The sequence below is a fragment of the Sinocyclocheilus grahami genome, unplaced genomic scaffold, assembly GCF_001515645.1.
Source record: "Sinocyclocheilus grahami isolate Dianchi unplaced genomic scaffold, SAMN03320097.WGS_v1.1 scaffold802.1, whole genome shotgun sequence".
Classification (NCBI taxonomy): Eukaryota; Metazoa; Chordata; class Actinopteri; order Cypriniformes; family Cyprinidae; genus Sinocyclocheilus; species Sinocyclocheilus grahami.
The window spans coordinates 603180-626485 of record NW_015505981.1 but is presented as its reverse complement, the minus strand read 5'-3'; the positions used below and the strand labels follow the sequence as shown (position 1 = coordinate 626485).

The following is a 23306-nucleotide window of genomic DNA, read 5'->3' as shown; positions in this document are numbered from 1 at the left end:
AAATAAATTATAAACATCCAAGCTTTTCCCTTCTTTGCACATCTTATATATGTTAAAATAATTTTTAAAATATGTATTTGAAAGAGTATTTTTTAATGGTAAAACAATAGGCATCACATTACAAATCATTTAAAGTGGTAGCCCAGCTAACAGGGAATATTCTCAGAACATTCTGGCAAGGTTCTCTCAAAGTTATGAACAAATGTTCCCTTAATAACACATAATAAACATTATTCATGGAATGTTTTTCTTGAAATGTTTTAGCTGGATGTGTAACGTTTCTAATTGCTACTTTCTTTTGAATGTTCAGACGATGTTCAAAAGTAACATTCTCATAATGTAAATGGAATGTTTCCTTAATGTCTGAATAACTAAAAGTGTTTCAAACATTTAAAAAATGTATTGTTTTGAATGTTCAGAGAACATTCAGAAATAACGCTTTTATAGCTTAATAGGACTGTTAGTAAAATTCCCTTAAAACATATTTTTCTGAGCTGGAACAGCGATCACTTCCACTCTGAATGGAATTCTGGAAACCCAACGAACCCCATTCAAAAATAAACTAAAATTCCTTGCTGTTGGGTTTTGCTCACAGAGCTGCAGTTCATCCAAAACAGGAGCTGGAGAGACGGTGTGGCAGTGGTACAAAGTTGGAAAAGGAGCTTATAGGATGAAAAGCTCAATCCTGAGATGAGGATCAGAGAATGAGCTTAAGCTCTTGAAACACAGGAAGCAGCTGCTCTTCAGTGGGACAGAGAGGCCTGACACCCAAATCCCATTATCACAGCAGCCAATGACCTGCCGCTGATTCAATCTACCTGCAGAGCTTTACGCATACAGAGAATGCAAGATAACACCCTAGTTTTCATGGCCCAGGGCATCTTTTTTAAACACTTGCATCAGATGCAATTGGAAAGGACATGAAATATTCAGAACCATGTTGATTTGTGGTACACTTACACATTTAAAGGGACAGTTCACCCAAAAATTCAAGTCCTGTCATTATTTACTCACCCTCACGTGGTTCCAAATCTGTATGACTTTTGTTCTTCTGATTTGTCCATGCAATGAAAGACAAATCCAATTTTGGTTATGAACATACCAACAATGGCAATGGCATTGTCTAGGGACAAATTCTTTTGACTAAGACATTTTGAAGACTGCTGGTGACCAAAAAGTTTAGGTTACCATTGACTACCATTGTAATTTTTGTCCATATAATGGTAGTCAATGGCATTTGACAATGACAACATTTTGACCTGAGGGTGAATAAATGATGACAGAATTAAAATTTTGGGGTGAACTATCCCTTTAAAGTCAAATTAGGGTTTACTTTGATACCGTAACATTCAACCAGCAAGACATTTGGTTAAATTGCTAATGAGTTTATTTGAAAAAGTGACAGGTAACATCATATCACAAAAAGGTATTAAATGACAAGAGGACATCCTCTTATGCTTCTGGAACTGTATTGTATTTAAAGGGGTCATATGATGCGATTTCAATTTTTTCCTTTCTCTTTGGAGTGTTACAAGCTCTTTGTGCATAAAGAAGATCTGTAAAGTTGCAAAGACTAAAGTCTCAAATCCAAAGAGATATTCTTTATAAAAGTTCAGAGTCAGCCACGCCTACCTAAAACGGCTCTAACACGCCCCCACATGTCTACCTCACTATGTGGGAAGATTTGCATAACGCCGCCCAAATGTTCACGCAAAGAAAAAAGGCGTAACTTTTATTCTCGCTGTACTATTGTTGCCGCCGCAGCCATGTCGTGAAGACGCTGTGTGTTTCGTTGTGAAAGCGAAACTACTTTGTTTGGTCTTCCAAAAGAGGATGATATCCGCTTCGTCATGTCTGGAGCTGATCTGTGCTGGTCGCTGAGGGAATACATCAACTTTCACCGTGGACGAAGCAGAGTCCAGCCCGGGGTCCGTCACATGTGCTTGCCGCTCATTCGTCAGATCCGCCGGGCGCGCCGTTCTCGACCCCGCCACCTCAGCTCACTCTATCCCGGCCTCAGCACACGCTAAGCCGGGGCTTCCCCTCACGCTAGACCGCTGTGTTTTTCGTTGTGAAAGCGAAACTACTTTGTTTGGTTTGGTAGAGTAGCACTTGTTGTTTGTCACTTCTCCGATCACAAATGCAGACAGAGTTTTATGTTTACGTGGCGCGATGCAACGCAACGCGTAAAAAGACAGTATAAGTCATTATAATCAGTAATTATGTCCCCACTGGACGCAACAAATGCCTCGTTTGTAATGGGTTTTAATGTTTTTGTCTCGTCACTCCGGCCGGGAAACGGCATCAACAGTATGTGAGGGGCGTAACATTTCCGTCTTTAATGTTCTTTTTAGCAACATCATGACCCCCTTTAAAACGAAAAAAATAATCTGAGTTTCTAGTACAAATATTGATGTTTTATACAAAAGTAGTTATTAAACAGAGCACAGGGCCGTTGCTACGTAATAATGCAGCCCCCCTTCTCCTTGAATGGGTTCTTGTCTTCTGGGACGCCCTTGATCAGGGGGTCTTCGGCAGACTTCCCCTCAACAAACGCAATGATCTCTGGGGCTGTTGTTGATACCTTAGAAGAAGAATCAGGAAAATGGTTTAAGGATGTTTATTTCACTGACTGTCACCATCTTGCTCAGATTGAAAAACAAGTAAGTAACCCATCAGAGGATGTAGCTGCAATTGCTACAAAAGTTTTGGAGATCTTAAAGGGACAGTTCATCGAAAAATGAAAGTTCTGTCATCATTTAATCACCCTCATGTTATTCCAAAACTGTGTGACTTCTGCGTAACATGAAATAAGATATTTTAAAGAATGTTGGTCACCATACAGTTGCAGTACCCATTGACAAAAATTGCAATGGAAGTCAATGGGAACCAAAACTGTTTGTTTACCAACATTCTTTAAAATATCTTCCATTATGTCCCCTAAGCCATACAGATTTGGAACGACACAAGGGTGAGTAAATGATGACTGAATTTTCATTATTAGGTGTACTGTCCCTTTAATGGTTGGAGTTCCTACCGCAGTTCGGGGAGTGTTCACTTCCAGCTTCAGCTGTTCCAGCTCCATCTTCAGGATTTCTTTATCTGACATGTCCCGAGCCATCCTGCCTATTCGGAGGAAATAAATGAAAGATATAAGTGAAATTAAGCTCAACATTCAACACTAAGGCCTGGTTTCACAGACAGGGCTTAGACTAAGCCAGGATTAGGCCATAGTGCAATTACGACATTTAAGTAATTTTTTATAAACGTGCTTAGAAAAAAACATTACTGGTGTGCATCTTAAGACAAAACACAGGCAGTGATATATTTTAAGATGAGTCAGTGCAAGTTTCTTTCAGTTGAAACAGCTCAGACTTACATTTTAGTCTAGGACTAGGCTTAAGCCTTATCTGTGAAATCGGGGGTAAGTCTCATAAACCATGCTTGTATACTGTAAAAAGTGATCCATTGTTTCCTTAAAAAGATTTTTCACCCATAACATTTTATATGATTTAATCGATAAAAATTAGATGACAATTAGGTCAAATTTAAATGATGACTTAATGTATTTAGGTTGATTCAGTGATGTTATATTACATTTTTTACTTGACTGAAATCAATTTATTTAGATGATATTTTTAGGTTACCATTTTTCAATGGTTTGTTAAAAGCACTTAATGTAAAAAAAACTATTATAACATAAGAAAATGCTTATAAAAAAACAATATGTTCCAAATCAACTTAAAAAACAACATTTAGAAACTTACTATACATCAAAAAGTTGTACATTTATAGAGATGTTAAATTTGATTATTTGAGCATGTTTTACAAGAAAATACTATTTCAGTTTTTCTACTTCAAAATTTCACATTTAATTCAATGTTATATGCCATTTCTTTGTAATTACTTGTGAAATTTACCAGCAATTTTTGAGTGAAAATTGCTACACACTGAATGCTTTTCACTGTTGCATGAAAAAAGTGCAACTACTATCCTAGTGGTTTCAGTAAAATAATGATTTTTTTTACTGTCCTGTAAATGTAACATAAACAATAAAAAAATCCTCCATTTACCTGTTGAATGGGACTCGCAGCAGCCAGAGAAATGTCCTGATGACTCCTAGGAGATCATCAGCATGCAGGTTCTTCGTCCGCTCCTGTCCTCTCCGTCTGTGAGCAGACTGAGCTCTGATCTCTGGGTCTTCTCCTCTATTTCTGTTGTCCGGACCCCTCCTTCTCCTTGCTCTTTCTCAGGTGAAGGGATTGATCCTGGTGGGGATTGCGCTCTGATGTCATCGATCTCCCCTGATCTCATTAGGCAAATGAGAGCAAGTAGGACGGCCGTGCAGAGGAGTCACCTCTAAACAACATTGAAATACTGCAGGAAAGGGCAGCAGGACGGACCGAATGTGGAAAATGAAGAGTGCTGCCATTCTCCCTGAAATTGTGCATTGATGGAATTACATTCTAATTTGTAGCAAGGACTTATGCATGTAAACTTCAGCCTAGAAAGAGCTCAGTGTGATTCGTATAATCACAGGCAAGAAGCAGAACATTGGTTGAACATAATCGGACAGCAGAAGCAGTATATATCCATTTCCTACCGTACATGTCATAATCCTGGTGGGGATTGCGCTCTGATGTCATCGATCTCCCCTGATCTCATTAGGCAAATGAGAGCAAGTAGGACGGCCGTGCAGAGGAGTCACCTCTAAACAACATTGAAATACTGCAGGAAAGGGCAGCAGGACGGACCGACTGTGGAAAATGAAGAGTGCTGCCATTCTCCCTGAAATTGTGCATTGATGGAATTACATTCTAATTTGTAGCAAGGACTTATGCATGTAAACTTCAGCCTAGAAAGAGCTCAGTGTGATTCGTATAATCACAGGCAAGAAGCAGAACATTGGTTGAGCATAATCGGACAGCAGAAGCAGTATATATCCATTTCCTACCGTACATGTCATCCTGTGCTGCCTTGAATTCAATTTAATATCTTCAAATTTGTTTATACAGCACATTGTCTTAACATTTTTCATCAAAACAAACTTTTATTTATTTTGCTTTGGTACTATTTTCACATGGTCCTTTGCTGGTTTATGCTGGTCCTTTGCTGGTTTAAGATCAACCAGCAAAGGACCAGCTTAAACCAGCAAAGGACCAGCATAAACCAGCATCCCAGCGTCAAAACATACCTAACCAGCATATGCTGTTTTTTTCAACAGGACATACATTGGAATGTGTCCTATTTTATTTTTTCTGAGTAAAAAATAATGACTGATACATTTTTACCATGAATTACAGAAGTTAAAAAAAATCAGTTTTATAGTGAAGGAAGAAGCAAAGCAATCATTGTTTGTAAGCCGTATGCAACTTAATATGAACAAATATTGAGGGAGATGCATTGTAAATAAACCAGGCCATGCGTTTTCATGGTGACGTACTCTCTCTAACGCCAGTGCTGACAACTGACTCATGGTTTCAGAGACTGTCACACGCTAAAGCTTCAGTAATTGAGCTGAGACTGATCAAGAAGCAAGGAGGATCACAGGTCACCGATCTCCCAGAACCAGGACACCTCGCTTCTCATTAAAACCACCTTTCACCCGTGTCACAGTCCCCATACATTCTGACTCGCTGTTATTCAAAGACATCTAACTAGACTAAAGCATTATTTTGGTTCAGACTTTATCATTACTGAAAGAAATGATGTAGTATTATGTATTACATTATCTTTGTGTCGGTGTATTAAGAGTTAATCAGTTATTAATTACATATAATATGGATGGTTAGCATCATAAGGAAAATTTGAAGTCAGTATAAAAGTCAAAAGTACACTTCAGTTCGCACAGTTGTTGCATTTTATCTTTTAAACACTAGATAACACTAAAAGCATTTCCACTTATCTCAGTGTGCCAGTGAGTAATAATAATAATAATGCATTTTAAAAATATCCTAAAAAGGTGTTTTACCTGTATTTTTGCACTTCATTACGTTGTGTTTTAGAGTTAAGTCTTTATTTTTCTTTTCTTTCTTTTTTTACAGCGTAGTAATTATATTGTTTTTATTATGAATTAATTTTTTTAAGGTTTTTAGCGATATCATTTGATGTAACTTTTAAAAGCGATCATCTAGGACTAGGGGGATCACAATCACAGTAGTATGACTAAATAATTTTATTTATTTATTTATTTTATTATTTTAATTTTAAGTTGTTTTATAGTGATTTCTGGTTCAATTTTCAAATAAGTCATTTAAATTAATTAATTTGAATGCAGCGTAATGGGGAATTCCATGCATGCGCCCCCTGGAGGAATGTTCCGCTATGTTCCACATGAAAGAGTTGCTATCAAGTAGCAAGGCTTCACATTTGCCAACAAGTTTCCTGGGTTCTTGAAAGGCGCAGCGATAGACGATCGAGTCATTTCCGCGATTCGGTTCTTTTGAACAGTCCGTTTCAAAGAACCAATTCAAATAATTGATTCATGATTCTTACGTCACGACGTATGTACGTCCACGTTGCAGCCGTGCTCATGAAATTTTTACTTTGCCAATGTTACTGGAACTTTATTATGCTGGCATTGTACTTATTCAGTTATACTGTAGCGTGAGATGTGTCAAACCTACTCAGTATTCAAGACCTCTCTCATTTTTACGGAAAAAATACCTTTTGGCTTTATTAAATATTGTAAAGAAGATGAAAAGCGCTTTTATTTAATTATATTTGACCAAATTTCACATTCATTAATGCAAGTTTACAAAAAAAAAAAAGTATGGTTTTGTTGACAGAAATATAGACATATTAGAATCTTTGAATAAAAATGTATTTAAGCATTTATTTGATTTTTTTTATGTTTACATTATTACCCCTTTCTATAGTATTTTTTGTTGTTGTTGTTTTTTTGCATAAATTGTACAATGTTAAACACCTGCATTTTGAAAGCAAATGAAAATAAAAAAAAGTGTAACCTAAGTGTAATTTGTATTTATATTAAACTATACTAATATTCATTGACATCTACGACACCAGTTCGAAGACGAATCGCTCTACTGATTCGTTCAAAAGATTCGATTCAAAGCAGCGATTCATTCACGATCCCGAGGAAGGAGATGATACTTCCGCCATCCTGAGCCATGGCTGCTGCTACCCGCAAGAAAGCCCTGAGATTTTTCTCTCAGTTCGGAGCTTTTATCCTGACCCGGTTCGGCTTCTGGAACTGCTTCAGCATGTTGATGCTGTTCGCGGAGCGAGCGGACGTGAAACGGTACGTGAAAAACCCAACTAAGTGCTTGCAGTGACACAGTATAAACACATGTGACATGCAGCAGTTTAACAAAAGAACATTCACAATGAAAGCGTTCGTGTTTGAGCTGGAGTTGGCAGAGGTGTTAGTGCATCTCAGAGAGATGACAACCATAGTTTCCACTGCTTTTAACCCTATGAAGTTGGCCAAATCTTAAATGTAGCTCATATCCATTGACTTAAACAACTGTTTCTTGTCTTTTTAGGAAGCCAGACATCCAGGTGCCTTACCTGTACGTGGATTTAGGAGCTGCAGTGTTGTGTGCCAGTTTCATGTCCTTTGGGGTGAAGAGAAGATGGTTCTCTCTGGCCGCTGCCATTCATTTGGCCCTCAGCTCATACGTGTCCTATGTGGGTGGACAGGTCCATTATGCAGACTGGTTGAAGGTAAAAACATACAGTTTGGTTTCATCTGACCAAAAAGGAATCATTTTTGTATAACTTGTATTGTTGAAGTGTGATATCTGTGTTATTGATGACTGCAGAAGTCATTACTGTGCCTCATAAGTATTTTTGTAGGCCAGCCTGTTCACATTGCCCTGGTTGCCAATAGTAAACCCAATAGTATTTTTTTTGTATTGGCTTTTGAATTATTGCAGAATTATTCTTTTTTTAGTTCTTATGCACCAGGAATCATTTTTGTATAACTTGTATTGTTGAAGTGTGATATCTGTGTTATTGATGACTGCAGAAGTCATTACTGTGCCTCATAAGTATTTTTGTAGGCCAGCCTGTTCACATTGCCCTGGTTGCTTCGACAAAAACCCAATAGTATTTTTTTTTGTATTGGCTTTTGAATTATTGCAGAATTATTCTTTTTTTTAGTTCTTATGCACCATGATAAGCTTCACAAATGAACACAACTTTTATGAATTTTAAAGTCTAGATTCATCGTCAAAGTAGTAAAAAAATCTAAACGTAGGCTATAATTGAAATATACCAAGGTTGCATGACTTTAAAGGGGTCATGAGCTGCCTTTTTTAGTAATGTGATGTAGAATCGGTGGGCGGGGCTAAACTGGCAGTGATGTAGAAGCAGGAGTTGATGATCTTCTGCGGAGGCGGGGTTTAGCCATTCCACAAGCTGTCGTTTTGGCAGATTGGCTTCAATATAAGCTGCTTTTAGATTAATGAGAAAGTTTTGAGTTCTGAAACTTACAGGATGTTTTTATAGAACTATAACCTCTTATACGCATGTCAAAAGATCAAGGGAATTTTGATTTCTCAGTTTGTGAGCGCTTTAATTTCTCCCAAGTTTCTGAAACTCTTTCAGTCTGTATTTAAATGCAATTTCCCTGAAAGTTTGAGTTAGAATAGCTTGTACGATTATGAACACGACTTATGTCGTAGAATAAAACATGAATATATCTCGAGCTTGTGTTCACCACAGACCTCACAGAAACTCATTTTAAAAAACCCCATTGATTTCAGGACGATGGAACCAGAACCTAAAATGCTTGTGTCCAGGTTCTGGCCTACAAAAAAAACACGTAGTCCGACCTCAAACCACTCACACCATTGGTTAATGTGTTGTTGCTAACATGGAAATTAACCTGTGAATTTGAACAAATTACACATTTAGTTGTTGGTTTTCCTATGTCTCTGACTGCTCATGCAAATCCATTTTTCATATCACGTCCACCCAAGGGATTAGCCATCTGCAATATAGTGTTATATAACTGCCGTAATATCTCTCTTTGATCGTAATACAGCGGTCAAAGGAAGCTTTGTTGGAATGTCAATCATCCATTGCTTGTAATTCGATTCTGTTTTGAGGAGATGTAGACAATTTAGATTCATTCATGTGAATGTGAGACCAGCCACAGCGTTCACCTCCTATGTATGTATTCATAACCGCCGCAGGTGAGGATGTACTCCAGAGCCATGGCCATCATAGGAGGGTTTCTGGTGCTGGCCAGTGGAGCAGGAGAGGTTTACAGACAGAAACCTCGCACACGCTCACTGCAGTCCACCGGACAGGTCTTCCTGGGGATTTACTTGATATGTATGGTGAGTTTGTCCATTTCATCACTGCTAGTCTCACAGAAACAGATCAGACCGTGCTTTAGTTTGATCCCCACAGTTATGGAAAACCTAGGGATATTAGGGAATTTTAATATGGTGATTTGCAGGCCTGGAAAAGCTGTAGAAATAAATGAAACTTATCAGTTGTAAAATATGTTATAAGATAAAAGTTGCTCTTTTAAATACTATATGTATGCATTTAACTAAGAATATATAAAATCATTGACAAGGCTCACTAACTTCAATTAAAAGGTATAGTTCACCCAAAAATGAAAATTCTGTCATTAATTACTCACCCTCGTGTCGTTCCAAACCCGTAAGACCTTCGTTCATCTTCGGAACACAATTTAAGATATTTTTGATGAAATCTGAGGGCTCTCTGACCCTCCCATAGACGGCAAGGTAACTACCACATTCAAGGTCCAGAAAAGTACCAAGATGATCGACAAAGTAGTCCGTGTGACATCAGTGGTTCAACTGTAAACTTACGACGCTAATCGTCATCACGCCGGATCTGGGTCAGCGCCGGCGCCGCCACACGCTCGTGTCATGGTACTGTCGTGAACGCGCGTCCAAAGTGACACAGTAGAGACGAAAATGTGGAAATAAAGTCGTTATTTTTGTTTTTTTGTAAGTTTACAGTTGAACCACTGATGTCACACGGACTACTTTGTCGATCATCTTGGTACTTTTCTGGACCTTGAACGTGGTAGTTACCTTGCTGTCTATGGGAGGGTCAGAGAGCCCTCAGATTTCATCAAAAATATCTTAAATTGTGTTCTGAAGATGAACGAAGGTCTTCCGGGTTTGGAACAACACGAGGGCGAGTAATTAATGACAGAATTTTCATTTTTGGGTGAACTAACCTTTAAGCACTACTTTAAAGTACAGTAAATTAAGCATTATTAATTCAATTAAAACAAATTAAACCTTAACTAATAAACTTATTTTGTAATTTTAATATCTTAATAGCTGCAGCTTGATATATGAAATAATAAATACATTTGTTCAATTTTGATTGAGTGGTCACAAAATATATATATAAAAAAGGTTTGCATATGTGATTTGTTTTATCATATTTGATACATTAGGGTTTTATGATTTGTATAGTATGATGTAGTGAGAATATGGAGGGGAAAACACCATTCAGAGGCCCAAAGTGAGCAAAAATATGCAATTTGGTGCAGATGTTGATATTTACATGGCCAGAAAGTTAATGAAATTCTAATGCTTGCAACATTAATCAATGAGACCTTTATAACAGTATAGCAGACCACTTACATAAAAATGATTTAAACATCAGTTGCCACTCTATAATCTCTCAATAATGTCTAAGATGACATGTAATGCTTAGTTTTATGAGCAAAACATAACTGCAACGCAATAAAATGATTGAGAGATGAACAAATAAACATTCCTCAAAAACATGCTTTTTCTAAAAAATGATGTATAGATAATTAAGTAAACTTAAGTTGCTTCAGTCCAGTAACTGTTCATCTTGAAATATTAGTAACAATATAAAAGTTATCCTTACATTTATTTCAGTAAAGATTTCACAGCAAAAACACACGTGAAGCACGAGCTGAAGGTGGACGTTTGTACATATACTAAAGCCTTAGTTTAAAATCTAAGTTCTCTGAACAACTCCGCAAATAAATTGGTCAACAAGAAAATGATGGTTCAGAACACAATACTGCATTATTTACTAGAATCCACTTATGCATATTTAAAGTAACTGAATGAAATGACAGGCCGTCCCCAAAGGTCAGGTTGGTGCTCCCGGTATTGAATTGCAAAAGGTAAACAAACCTTCTCTGTGGCTTTTCATGCGTCATTCAGCTTGAGATCACTACCGAACACTTGAGTACTGACACACAAACTCTAATTTCCTTTAGCAGGTTTTCTACAATTAGCATGCGCAAGGGATGACAGAGTTCACAAACAAGTAATGCAACATTGTTCAGAGCAAGGAAAATATCCATATTGAATTCATATTGATTATGTAAGTTAGAGTGCTGCAGTGAAGGCCATATTTTTGTATAGGCCAACATGGTTCCCTCATCAAAAAACCCAATAGGAGTTTTCCACTGGCTTTTGGATTATTGCAAAAAAAAAGCTTTTACAAGCAAAATTTTACGATTCATGCACTTTTTGTTCTGCATGATAATCTTCAAAATGAACGACTTTCATTAATTTTGAAGCCTAAATAAAATTGCCAGAAAGCTATACCTGGTTATAAAGGAACTACACCAGTTACATGACTGCAACATCCCACCATTAAGCTTCTGACAACTTTTTCAGTCTGTATTAAAAAAATATATACATATTTTCTGTAAAAGTTTGAGTTTGAATAGTTTGCAAGAGCACAATAATATAAGACAGATTTAAACACTTGTTAGCAACTGCCTTTTTCAAGACATGTAAAAGCATTAAGAAAATCACAAGGGGCTATTACTGATGTATTTTATATTGTATAATAAAGCGTAAAAATATCTTGAGCTCGTGTTCATCACGGACTATTTCAGGCATTTAACAAACAAAAAAAACATTCAGGACAATGGAACCAGAAGTGCTGAAATGCTTGTTTTTAGGTTTTGACCTACATAAATGCATCTTATATTTTGATGAAGAATTACCATTCAAAATATAGGTTCAGTTTTGATTTCACGTTGAAGTGAATATGGATATGTACTACATGCACAAAAATGAAGACCTGTTGTGTAAAATAAGAGTGTATTGCTAACAGCTGCTGACTTTCTTCATTTGTGTGACTCCCAAGGCATAGGATCGTTTCCTTGTTTTTCCAGGTTAATTTTTTGCTTCTTGCGCTTGCGTTCTGCCATAACCAAGGCGCCCACCACAGTGACCATCACAGTTCCGGTAATGATCAGGACAGTGGCTGTTTCTGCGATACACAGCTGACTGTGCATCAAACCCAGAGATGCTCCAGCCACTAAGAGCGGAGAATGGCACGTGATATTCATGTAATCGTCTACGTGGAGATGCCTGACATGGAGTATCTTAGTGAAGACGCGATGAAGTTCACAGTCGCACGTCCAGGGGTTCTCCGACATCTGCAGATGCGTGCTGGGCGTCTGAAGGTTTAGGAACGTCTTGAACTTCAGGCTTCTCAGCTGGTTGGCTTCTAAGTTCAGAATGCTGAGGGTTTGTAAGGGGGCCAGAGCTTCCGTTTCAATCTTGGAGATATTGTTGTGGTTCAAGTAAAGCACTCCAAGGCTCTGTTGCATGGTGAGCAGGCCTCCTTGGAGGACTGTCAATTGATTCCATGCAAGGTTAAGGTGCCTTAGCATGGTAAGTCCACGAAATGCCCCAACTTCGATAACCTGAATGTGGTTGTGACTGAGATCTAACCTCTCGAGACTTTCTAGGTCCTCCAAAGAGTGGGACTCAAGGCGTTCCAGAGCATTGTGGGAAAGCTTGAGATCTTTAAGAGTGGTCAACCCTTGACAGAAATCTGGAGGAAGGACACGGAGCTCGTTGTAAGCCAGGTCCAACTTTTCCAGGAAGGTCAGAGAGGAAAGAGCCTGGAACGGAAACATGGCACGTTCAACTAATGATCCTGTAAAGCTGCAATTTAAAGACCAAAGATAGAAGTAGAGGAATACATTTTGAATGGATAATTCACTTAATTCTATAATCGTTCAACACCCTCATAATGTTCCAAACTTGTGGGAGTTGCTTTCTTTTGTGGAACACATTAGATATTCTGAAGATGTTTCAAATGTTTTTGTCCATAAAATGAGGGTGCAATACAACATTAGACACTTTCATTGAGTGATCAAAAACACTTGATATGCATTTTTCAAAATGTATTCTTTTGTAGTCCACAGAAGAACCAGAGAATAACCATTTTGGGTTTCATTTTTTTTCTTAGTGTTTCCAATAGGAAGAACTTTTTGCAGAATGGAAAGATTCCACTCTTATAAATAAAAGGTTATTTATTTGGCATCAATGGCACCATGCAGAACCTTAAACATCCACTGGAAAAAAAGTTCTTTATTGGGCATCTATACAGTGCGTGCCTAATTACTATGCAAGTTGATATTCTGATCATTTTATTTCCAAGCACATTCGACCAATTCCAAACCATATCAATCTAAATAACTACTATTCATTTAATCTTTTATAAATGATATATACTTGTCTGTGAATGATGGAAATGAAAAAAGCCTTATATTCAGGTGTGCATAATTATTAAGCAGGTTTTCTTTTACAGATAAAATGAGCCAAAACGAGATTTAACTCAAACTGAAAAGTCAAAAATTATTAAATGGCCATGAGAGGGATGCGATACTAGAAATTGCAAAGTTAAGGCATGACCATAGTAGAGCGAAATACTCATTGGGTCAGCAAGGTTAGAAAAAAACTGGTGGAGAAGAAAAGACACATTAACTGCAAAAGAATTAGGTGTGAAACATCTCTTTTTGGCTCATTTTATCTGTAAAAGAAAACCTGCTTACTAATTATGCACACCTGACTATAAGGTGTTTTTCACTTCCATCCTTCATAGACAATTATATATAATTTGTAAATGATTAAAGACAAAATTAATAGTAGTTATTTAGATTGATGTGCTTCAATAAAATGATCAGAATATCAACTTGCATAGTAATTATGCACACACTGTAGTTCCATGAAGAACCTTTAACATCAATGGAACCTTTCTACTCACTCTTTAGTAAAACAAATGGTTCTTTTTAGAACTGTTCATTAGAAATTTCTTTAGGGAACCCAAAATGGTTCTTTTATGGCATCACAGAAAAAAAACAACCCTTTTAGAACCTTAATTTTAAAAAGTGTATAGTGGGAAGTCTCTTTCGATTATCAAAAATATTTTTTAATAAAAAAAAAAAAGGTTCTTATAATAGCTGTTGACAAAGGTTCGAGGAACCAAACATTTTCATTCTATGGTATTGTTGTGAAAACCCCATATTGGAGAAACCCCACCTTTCTTTTTAAGTGTAGAAGAACCATTTTGGGTTCCCCAAAAACCTTTCAGTAACCAGTAATCTCAAGAACCATTTTCCACTATACATAAACTTTTGTGCAACTGAAAGATTCCATGGATAAGGCTTGCTCATGGAGCCACTGATGCCAATAAAGAATTTTCACTTTTAAGAGTGTAGATGGGAAAATAAATTTGCAAAGACAAGCAAAACTGAACGCACCTTAGAATGCACCACCTGCATGTTGCTTTGTGAAAGCAGAAGGACCCGGAGAGCCCATATCCCAGTAAAGGAGGTACTCCTCAACTCCGACAACTTATTCCCACTGAGGTCCAGGAGCCATGTGCCATGTGGAATACTGTGGGGAATGTGAGTGAACCCTCGGGACCGACAGTCCACCAGCTCAGATGCGTCATAACAAGAACACTGATGAGGGCAGAGCTTTGAGCTCCCCACGACGAGGAAAGTGATGGGTAGAAATACGATGCAGAGCATCTTCAACACAGCTCATAGAGTCTCCATTCAAAAAAAGAAAGAAATGGTTGTAGATATTCTAGATTAACAAGCACACTGGTCTTGTTCGTCCTCAGTGCAGAACTGTCAAATTGAGCTGAAAAGAAGTAGAGTCAACTGGTATACTTGGTGCATTTATGATGCCTTTTCAAACAGCTTGCAGTCTGAGATCTACAAGGATTTGTGGCTTGGCATGAAAAGTCAAATTATATAAAGAGCTCCAAATCCTTTAATCCGTTTATAATTTCACACAGTCAGAATAAAGAGTTATTCGCTTTTATGTTGGTCAACTTTCTTCCTGGACAGATGTGCATAGATCACATTTCTGTGAAGGCATTCATTCGTGCTTATAGCAATATAGAAATTACAGCTCTAATTGTACTTACCACAAGTCGGTCTTGACGAATATGGAGTCACTGGTTGAGCAGAAACAAGCCTTAGTCATATTTCCTCAACAAATTCCATTTCATTTCTACCCTAACTTGAAAACTGAACAATACTACATTGTGTATGGTGTACACCTGCACCCTTCATTCTTGCTTCACTATTTAAAAAGAAACACAAAGCTAACACTTTAAATTCTGCACCTGGATGGAAAGCATCTTACATGCAACCCTGCTTTGAAGTCTCGGAGGTTGACTCGATTTATCCTCAATGCGCACTGCATCACTCAAGAAACAAGAGTACTTGGTACATATTGAATAATTCATTGAACGGTCCATCAATTTAGAAGCAGGACGTGTAGTCTTACACTTAAGCATATGCGCTCCTCTAAAGATCTCAATAGAAACCTCAAGGAGCGTCTTACACCATGTTAAATTTTTGACGTGTACTACATTGTGGTATTTTTAGAGATGGAAACCGGTTCCAGCGGTGTGAATGGAACAATGTGTATTACTTACAGTAATAATCCAACCTTTATCCTTAATTATTCAAGATCAAGACCTTTTCACACCACCATAATAGGGTCAAGGGAAGTCAAAACCCTTCATAGTTCACATAGCAGTGATAAATAATTCATTGAAACTCTGTTTGTGTAATTAACCCAAAGGCTGTCAGCAGTCTGTAGCTAAAGATATTTTAGATATGTGACTAGTAAACCATATTCTAAATTACACAGGCACCTAGAATTACATCTCCTTTCCGATTTCTAAAAATACTCCAGGAAGAAACATGCCACTAGAGAATAAATGCTTGCTTTTGGCATAGAATATAATCTACACTGTCTACTAAATAAAAAGTTTAAAATATTATGGGAAACAAAACTTAAGTGCTTTTCCAGGCTTTATGAAGGTAAATTTAAGACTTTTTAAAACCAAAGCAAATTTAAGGAATGGAACACACAATTTGTATTAGTAACGCTTCAAAGTTTTAAAACACAACCACTAAAAGATCTCCATTATTTTTAAATTCATTCTCAAAAAATATATATATATCGAAGATATGATCTCTTAAGTAAATATATCTTGATTTAAGGACGTTTACTGAAGAAGCCATTTATTCTTTGCAGAGTATGCAACATGTAATGCCATGACTTTAATTGAAGACTGTTCTGATTTAAGACCTTTTTAAGGCCTTAAATTGTGTAAGAGCGAACGTGCGCATGATGCATGTTTAACTTAGCAAATTTTACTTTTGGCTCATATATCACATTTGAGATGCAATGTCAAGAGTATTGCATTGTGGTATACTGGTTTGAAGAATGTAGAAGGTTATCCAGCTATTCCATGTACGGCTTACAGAACAGATGCATACCAATGTTGTTAATCTAAGGAACTCCCTATAGGAAGTTTAACTAATGTGGTTCTTGCAAAACAAATCAAACGTTATTTGATTAGAACCCGTAAAACAGTGTTTCAGCATTTAAACCAAAAAAAATGTTTTACCCCTTTTGCAAGCATAGTGTTTAAAGTTTCTGAAAAGCAACTGAAAGTACAGTATTACAGTCAGAATTTTTGTTACTTTTATTTTAGAAAATGTCCTTTGTAACGTGTGGCATCTGAAGTCACATTTTGTTTAAAATACAGAACAGACAGACAATTGTAGAACATAATCAGCCAAAAGAAAGAAAAAAGCATAAAAAGTAAAAGCTAACAAGCTTTTCTGACTGGTTTGATTTTTTTGACAAAATGGAATAGAAGGCGAAGGAGGGATGTAAGAGAGAAGAAAATATGAAAAGCTATTTCAGATGAAACACAGGAGGAGGAAGAAGGGGCAGAGAGGGGATAAGACACTAAATTAGTCAAAGAAACTATGGTTTGTTTGATGGTTGGTGTTTTAAATTATCTTTATAAAGTCTAATTTAGAATGAACTCTTTTTCACTCACGTTTTTTTTCTTAAAACAATTTTGCATTTTTTTTTTTGTTTTTTTGTTTCTTTTGTTGATCTTCCAGACCCTAGGCCCTTGGTGCATCCACCCTCGGACTACGCCGCAGAGGGGGAGAAGAGCGCTGGTTTTGACCAGCTGTTAGGCCCTTGATGCCCGTGGTGCCCTCCCCAGATGAGCCATACCCCCCCCTCCCCCACTCAGGAGGATAAAGACGAGTCCTTCTGTGTTTGCTGTGCTTGTGTACGCTGCATCGACTTCTGGCTTTCCACATCTCTAAAATGTTTCTCAACCTGAAAAGACAGACAAGCAAGTCATGGTAAGTGCTCAATATGAGAGCTGAATACAAGGAATCACCATCAGGCACTTATCCATCGATTCACTGTACTAACAGCCTATTCAGAGACAGAATTAAACTGATACATGCTTTCTAATGCAAAACAGCATAAATATATGTTTACAGGGCACTTGGAAAGAATAAAGAAAAATCTAATTCAATTTCAATTGATATTTATTTTAAAATGTACCAATCAACACTCAAATAAAAACTTTGTATACAAACATTTCAACTGCACATAAGGCGGCTTTGATATCAACTTTTTAATGATATAATTCAGTTTGTGCTCCAATTTGTTGACATTTTTCAATTCATAATTTTTCATGACAGATTTATTCAAACGGAGATTAAATATGACTCCACCAACAGGTTAAGTAAAATATAAAAGGAATACGTAAAATAGTGCATATATGAATGTATAGTAAAGTTGGCCCGATATGTTAAACTGACATCGTGATTCCTTCGCCCCCTCTCCCGCAATTCGCCGCATCCCAGTTCCGTGTTCGGAAAGGAAATTAAGTGTACTACGGAAACCCTAAAGGGAATAAATATCCTACAAGATAAAAAAAAAAAAATTCAATACTTTATCTCGCAATTATATCATTGGGTAAGTATATGCGACTAGGAGATAAATTGCGGGCATCAGGGAGCTGCTATTGAAACCGCTTTCGATTGTGCGCTCTCATTTTACTTTCACTTTCAATTTTGAGATTCGCGATCACAAGGACTCTATACTATGGAGCAGCAGAACTTACTACACATTTGACGAGATTAGATGTTTATCATTGGTGCTCAGGATCTGCAAATCATTCGCCATCATCCTATCAGACATTTCTCCTTACTCCGTGTATGTGGTAAGTGAACTTTCATGTACTGTAATGCAACAGGGTACCGCGAGCAAGCAGCTAACCTTTAAGTGGCTCCATAGAACGCGTTATTTGTGTCACGCTTCGGACACACCCCTTACCCCACCCCCCGATGTCATCGTCCATCACGATGTTTCACTGTAGACATCGTCCGATGCCAATTTGGTAGACATCGCCCAACCCTAATGTATAGTACATAGGGCTGCAACAAAACTATTTTGATAATTGATTAATCTATTGATTATTGGAATTATTGGAACGATTAATCAACTAACCGTTGATTAATCAGTAGGCTTTGATCGAACAATCATACAATTGCAATTATTATACAATTATTTTTTACAATACAAATAAATATATTTGGCATACAAAATGAGATGACAGGCAGAGCGACACTCTAAATCAGTGTTTCCCAACCTTTTTTTAGTCGCCGCACCCTTTTTAAAGCTATTATTATCAGAAAACGCGAGCATAGCGGTTAGCAGATCAATGAATGAGAGGGCAACGTTACCAGAGTTGCCCATATACCACATGTTTTCCCACTTATGCTTGCTTGATAATTAAATTGAACGCAAAATATTAATTTGACATTTTAATTACCTCATCATGACTCGGTACACGCTTGAGCGCTCCGTTATCAGTTGTAGAAGTTGTGGTTGAATCAATAACAGACCACTAGATGGTGCGATTGAAGAATCATAGTTGCATTGCAGGGAGCCATGTAGAAATATAAATGAACGATACATGGTTCTGCTCTAAGCAATGTAAGTTACAAGTTTGTGAAAATACTGCCAGTGCCAGGTACATAAAGCAGATGAGGAATACACTTAAGATTCACAAATACCAAAACAACGAGTCTACGAGCAGTGCGACGTGACAAAAGTAAACAGAACCCAGTGACACAACAAATCCATGATGGTAAACTGATGCCCCGTTCTATTTCTGACGAACTCCAGCTCTATGACAGAAAGGACAATTGGATTTGCAATGTTCACTTTGTCGTGTCCAGTGTGGTGAAAAGACAAGAAAATATGACTAGGCATATCTAGCCCTCAGATTCACCAGTACAAAAGGTGGGCAATGCATTTTATTGCACTTTTCCAAATAGAAAATGCTTGTGCAGGGAAACATATGACACGGAAATGCCAATTTCACAGTGATGAGTGTTTGAGGTCACAAAAAAGCACTTTTAGATCAAATGGCGGCACTGCATCATATCATTTGTTGTCTACAATTTAGTTGTTAGGAGACTTGATTAACAATTGCCATTTTATGTCTTTTAAGCATCGACCAATGGAACGACTTTACTGTCAGGAGTCCGAGATACATTTTAAATATATTGCATTTTGAGAGAACTTAAAAATGACTGCTACATTGTTTTAATATTGTCCATCTTGTAAAACCTATGGATGCCACTGGAGGAGGAGGAGTAACACTGCTGAAATAAACTATACTACTGAATTGAAAGATACTGCGTGATACTCACAATTTTGCGTACATGACTTAGAGCACTTCCCTCTTTGCCTTTGCAGTTCTCCACCTGGTATGGTGGTGAGATTACGACGTCATCCATAACAATGATGTTCTTCTCCTGCCATTTACAGTCTTTGATGCTAGAAAACAAAGAGATCAAACAACAAACTCTAGACGGGCACACCAACTGTGAGCAACAACATCTAACATGATCAAATACAGAAACATTTTATGCTTCAATGTTTAGGCTTGATTTCTCAGTAAATTATTGCATTTATTGAAATCACAACAACTTGACCTTGTGCTTTAATTCAATCATCATGGCAGACCCCACAAAGAGAGACCACCTTGTTGAACGTAGACAGGGCTTGAATTTCGCCGTGGGATTGCACATAATTCTACCGATTCCTTCACTTTCCACACTTGTAATGCGGAAAACTCCCATAAATATTTCCACATGACTCTTGGGACAGAAGACGGAATGCATCATTTCATCGCGACTACAGAAAGTTGTTGGTGCGCCTTATTGCGTGTAAACCGCAAAAAACATACAAAATTATGTCAAGATGCCCAGTCTTGATGAGTATTCACGTAAACAGTCGATTTATTCTAAACATTGTCGGTATATAGGCTATTAAGTGAACGTAACCAGTTGAGAAACAAAACTTATGTTAGATCTGTGCATGAGGTCTTAGAGGCAGCAACCTAAATATACCTGCTGCTGTCTGTCAAAAATGTTTATTTATGCATTGAAGACTAACCTGTGTTATTTTAAGGTTAAACATTATTCAGTTTCTGTAGTATTTCTGTACCTGAATATTACGGTTATACATACCTGAAAAACTTAAAGCACAGTTCATTTTAGTTTCATCTTGTTATTGTATTTGTGCCATTGCTTGTCATTTATCTATTCTTAGTTTATTACTAACTGTTTACTTGTCTTTTTTTAGTTAAAACATATTCAATTCAGAGTTTGAAATCAAAGTTCTTTTTTTAAGTATCTTCCTCACAATATCATCAACATTATAAATTGTAAAACAAACATTTAGGTTGGATGATTGTAGTGTAAAAATATGCCTAAAAAAATCCCCTAACACCCCCACAAATAAAAAAAAAATCCCCCCATAAGAGCCACCTAAAGGGGGAATTCCCCCCATTTTCCAAAACAAAATTCAGGACCTGGCAGAAGAAAACCATTTCTAGGCTACAGATCTGACTGCAGCCTTCCTCTCGCATGCTTTTAAACTTCAGCCAAAAGTGTTAATCAATGCATTTGGTTTCACAATGTATGTAAAGTTGGCAAATCTTACGTTTTGTGTATAGTCTGGAATAATTGCTGGCCCTCGACTGACACCCCAGCACTGATTGCATAGGCTTGGGACAACTTGTCTTCCTTTTCTGTCCTTGCCCGATTGGCAAGCTGTGGAAAAAACACGTCAAAATAAGTCAAAACTGTCAGATCTTCTCCATCTTGTATTATTTACCATCACATGTTCATCTGGTACATGGTGTGAAATGTTTTTTTACAAGCCACTATGATTATGTGAAACCAACAGAGGTTTAATAGATGAAAAAAAAAAACATGGAACATGCAACATGGAACAAATGCTTACAATTTAAAACAGCAGTATTAGCCGTCTACCAACTAACTGTAAAGCAATGCTGATGGCTGGATGTCATGAGTGTATAAACTGTACAATGGTAAAAATGTTTCAACTGATGCAAAATCTGCAATAACATGTCTTCTGTGGTGGTAGACAATGCGTGGCTATTAGTGATATTAGTAATGCTAAAAACATACTTTGCTGCAAACAAATGAAACTAAACTTCCCTTACTTGTGTGACAATTAAATTGACATACAGTCACAGGTGTGTATACAGTATATTGTCTATTTCACAGCATCACGGAATGTCATTATTGTGTGTAATGTACCAAAATATATATCTGTTCCGTTTGATATGGATAAATGTATTACTAAGTGGTCTTGTGACATGGAGTTTGGAGCACAACATGTATTTTACTTTAACAATTAATTTACTGTTCACTTTAATTAAAATCTATTATTATTAATATTTCTGAAAATTCCCATTGTCAGTTCAAAATATCGGTTTCTCTTTTTTGAGTTTTTATTTTGAAAATGTCACAATGTGAAGCTGTTTTAATTGCAGACTTATTGTCAAGAATAATCATATCTTTTGGTTTGTAACCAAATAAAAGTATGGAAAATTAAGTAAAAGCCCATTTGCAATAAGAAATTGAACACTAATGATAACAATATTAGCATCCACACCAACAGACGATAACGTGCATTAAGTTGATGCTTTAAAGGCTTGAGTGTGAAAGTCAGACAGATTCTGAGTACAGAGTACACCTTAAGTTGAAGTACCAAGTTTTTTTTAACAAGTACAATAGGCGTTAACATTAGAGGTCGACCGATTGATCAGTTTTGCCGATTAATCAGCACCGATAGTTGATTGCTGGAACTATTCGCAAAAATCCAGTTTTTCCAGGTTGCGTCCACTGCTGGAGCTGAGAAGCTCCGCTGTCATTAAACAGCACGAGAGCGACCTCTAGAGGTGAATCACTGACGGCACGTGCTGTTTGTTTTGACACGGAGGCTGCTTAAGATGCAGATTTAAAACAGACAACGAAACTCTGCATATATAGTAGGGCTGCACGATTAATCTACTGCGATTGTCATGCACATCTTGTCAGTAAAGCCGGTTCTGTGATTAGTAGTAAATCTGCATCACCTGCTTTTTAGATGGAGAAGCATTTACTACACAGAGCCGTAGTTCACTGACAAGCTGACAGACGATATAATCGTACAATTATGAAATCGAAGAAATTGTTTGCGATAATGACAGCTGTTTGCTAGGGGTGGGAATCACCAGAGACCTCACGATACGATATTATCACGATACAATATTATTGCGATTTTAAATATATTGCAATTTATTACCTTTTTCCAACTTCAGATTATGTCCCCAAAGGAAAACTTTGACAACATCTGTTTTAACTAAAAATAAACATTTCTCAGTTTATCTCACTTAAGTTTTATTGTTGCAGTGCAAAATGGGATTGTCAAGCAGACAAACTGACCAACACTTTCATGAAAACCTGTCATAAATTTTGTATGCACCTGGCAAACTCAACTATTTGTATTACAGTCTAATCTAGTCCACCTTAATTAAATGTAAACAGGTATGCACTGTTGTGCTACTACAGGTATTTTGAACAGTGCAACTTGAAATTGTACTAAAAAGTTGTGCAGACCATTCAGCAATTGGGGCATTTGAAAGTAAATTACGGTTCAATTTAAATTAAATTAAATAAAACATGTCGTCTTACATCTAGGGATGCACCGAAATGAAAATTCTGGGCCAAAACGGAAAACAAAAATTCTGGATGCACTTGGCCGAAAACCAAATACATTGCTTTGTAATGATTATTTATTATTTTATTAAATAATATTAAGTAATTTTGTAAGACTTTT

At 37.0% G+C, this 23306-nt stretch overlaps 4 protein-coding genes across 4 annotated transcripts in view; 1 reads left to right on the top strand and 3 right to left on the bottom strand.

The window, feature by feature from the left end:
- Positions 1 to 2345: 2345 nt before the first annotated feature.
- On the bottom strand, positions 2346 to 4316 carry gngt2b (guanine nucleotide binding protein (G protein), gamma transducing activity polypeptide 2b). The gene is made up of 3 exons (XM_016246594.1): positions 4074 to 4316; positions 3038 to 3126; positions 2346 to 2584 (listed from the first exon to the last, which is right to left on the bottom strand). Exons 2-3 carry the CDS (start codon positions 3119 to 3121, stop codon positions 2459 to 2461), a joined length of 210 nt encoding a protein of 69 aa, XP_016102080.1. The 5' UTR covers positions 3122 to 3126; positions 4074 to 4316; the 3' UTR covers positions 2346 to 2458.
- A 2753-nt stretch (positions 4317 to 7069) lies between these two features.
- On the top strand, positions 7070 to 9399 carry tmem101 (transmembrane protein 101). Its single transcript, XM_016246550.1, has 4 exons — positions 7070 to 7264; positions 7509 to 7689; positions 9165 to 9311; positions 9385 to 9399. Exons 1-4 carry the CDS (start codon positions 7134 to 7136, stop codon positions 9397 to 9399), a joined length of 474 nt encoding a protein of 157 aa, XP_016102036.1. The 5' UTR covers positions 7070 to 7133.
- A 2611-nt stretch (positions 9400 to 12010) lies between these two features.
- Positions 12011 to 14984, bottom strand: LOC107562004 (slit homolog 2 protein). The gene is made up of 2 exons (XM_016246562.1): positions 14516 to 14984; positions 12011 to 12871 (listed from the first exon to the last, which is right to left on the bottom strand). The coding sequence occupies exons 1-2, from the start codon at positions 14786 to 14788 to the stop codon at positions 12086 to 12088; spliced, it is 1059 nt and encodes a 352-aa protein (XP_016102048.1). The 5' UTR covers positions 14789 to 14984; the 3' UTR covers positions 12011 to 12085.
- A 1938-nt stretch (positions 14985 to 16922) lies between these two features.
- Positions 16923 to 23306, bottom strand: part of lsm12b (LSM12 homolog b) — a 31166-nt gene continuing 24782 nt past the window's right edge. The window contains exons 3-5 of the mRNA XM_016246592.1: positions 21120 to 21229; positions 19823 to 19949; positions 16923 to 17426 (exon numbers count right to left, since the gene is read on the bottom strand). Coding sequence (XP_016102078.1) covers positions 17334 to 17426; positions 19823 to 19949; positions 21120 to 21229 — 330 coding nt within the window. The 3' untranslated portion in view covers positions 16923 to 17333. The remainder of the gene's footprint in view (positions 17427 to 19822; positions 19950 to 21119; positions 21230 to 23306) is intronic.

Coding starts and splice junctions, on each gene's coding strand:
- gngt2b (XM_016246594.1), bottom strand. CDS start 3,121: ATGGCTCGGGACATGTCAGATAAAGAAATCCTGAAGATGGAGCTGGAA. Junction 2,585..3,037: donor TGAACACTCCCCGAACTGCG/GTAGGAACTCCA, acceptor TCTTCTTCTAAG/GTATCAACAACAGCCCCAGA.
- tmem101 (XM_016246550.1), top strand. CDS start 7,134: ATGGCTGCTGCTACCCGCAAGAAAGCCCTGAGATTTTTCTCTCAGTTC. Junction 7,265..7,508: donor GAGCGAGCGGACGTGAAACG/GTACGTGAAAAA, acceptor TTGTCTTTTTAG/GAAGCCAGACATCCAGGTGC. Junction 7,690..9,164: donor ATTATGCAGACTGGTTGAAG/GTAAAAACATAC, acceptor TAACCGCCGCAG/GTGAGGATGTACTCCAGAGC.
- LOC107562004 (XM_016246562.1), bottom strand. CDS start 14,788: ATGCTCTGCATCGTATTTCTACCCATCACTTTCCTCGTCGTGGGGAGC. Junction 12,872..14,515: donor TGCAGGTGGTGCATTCTAAG/GTGCGTTCAGTT, acceptor TTTCCGTTCCAG/GCTCTTTCCTCTCTGACCTT.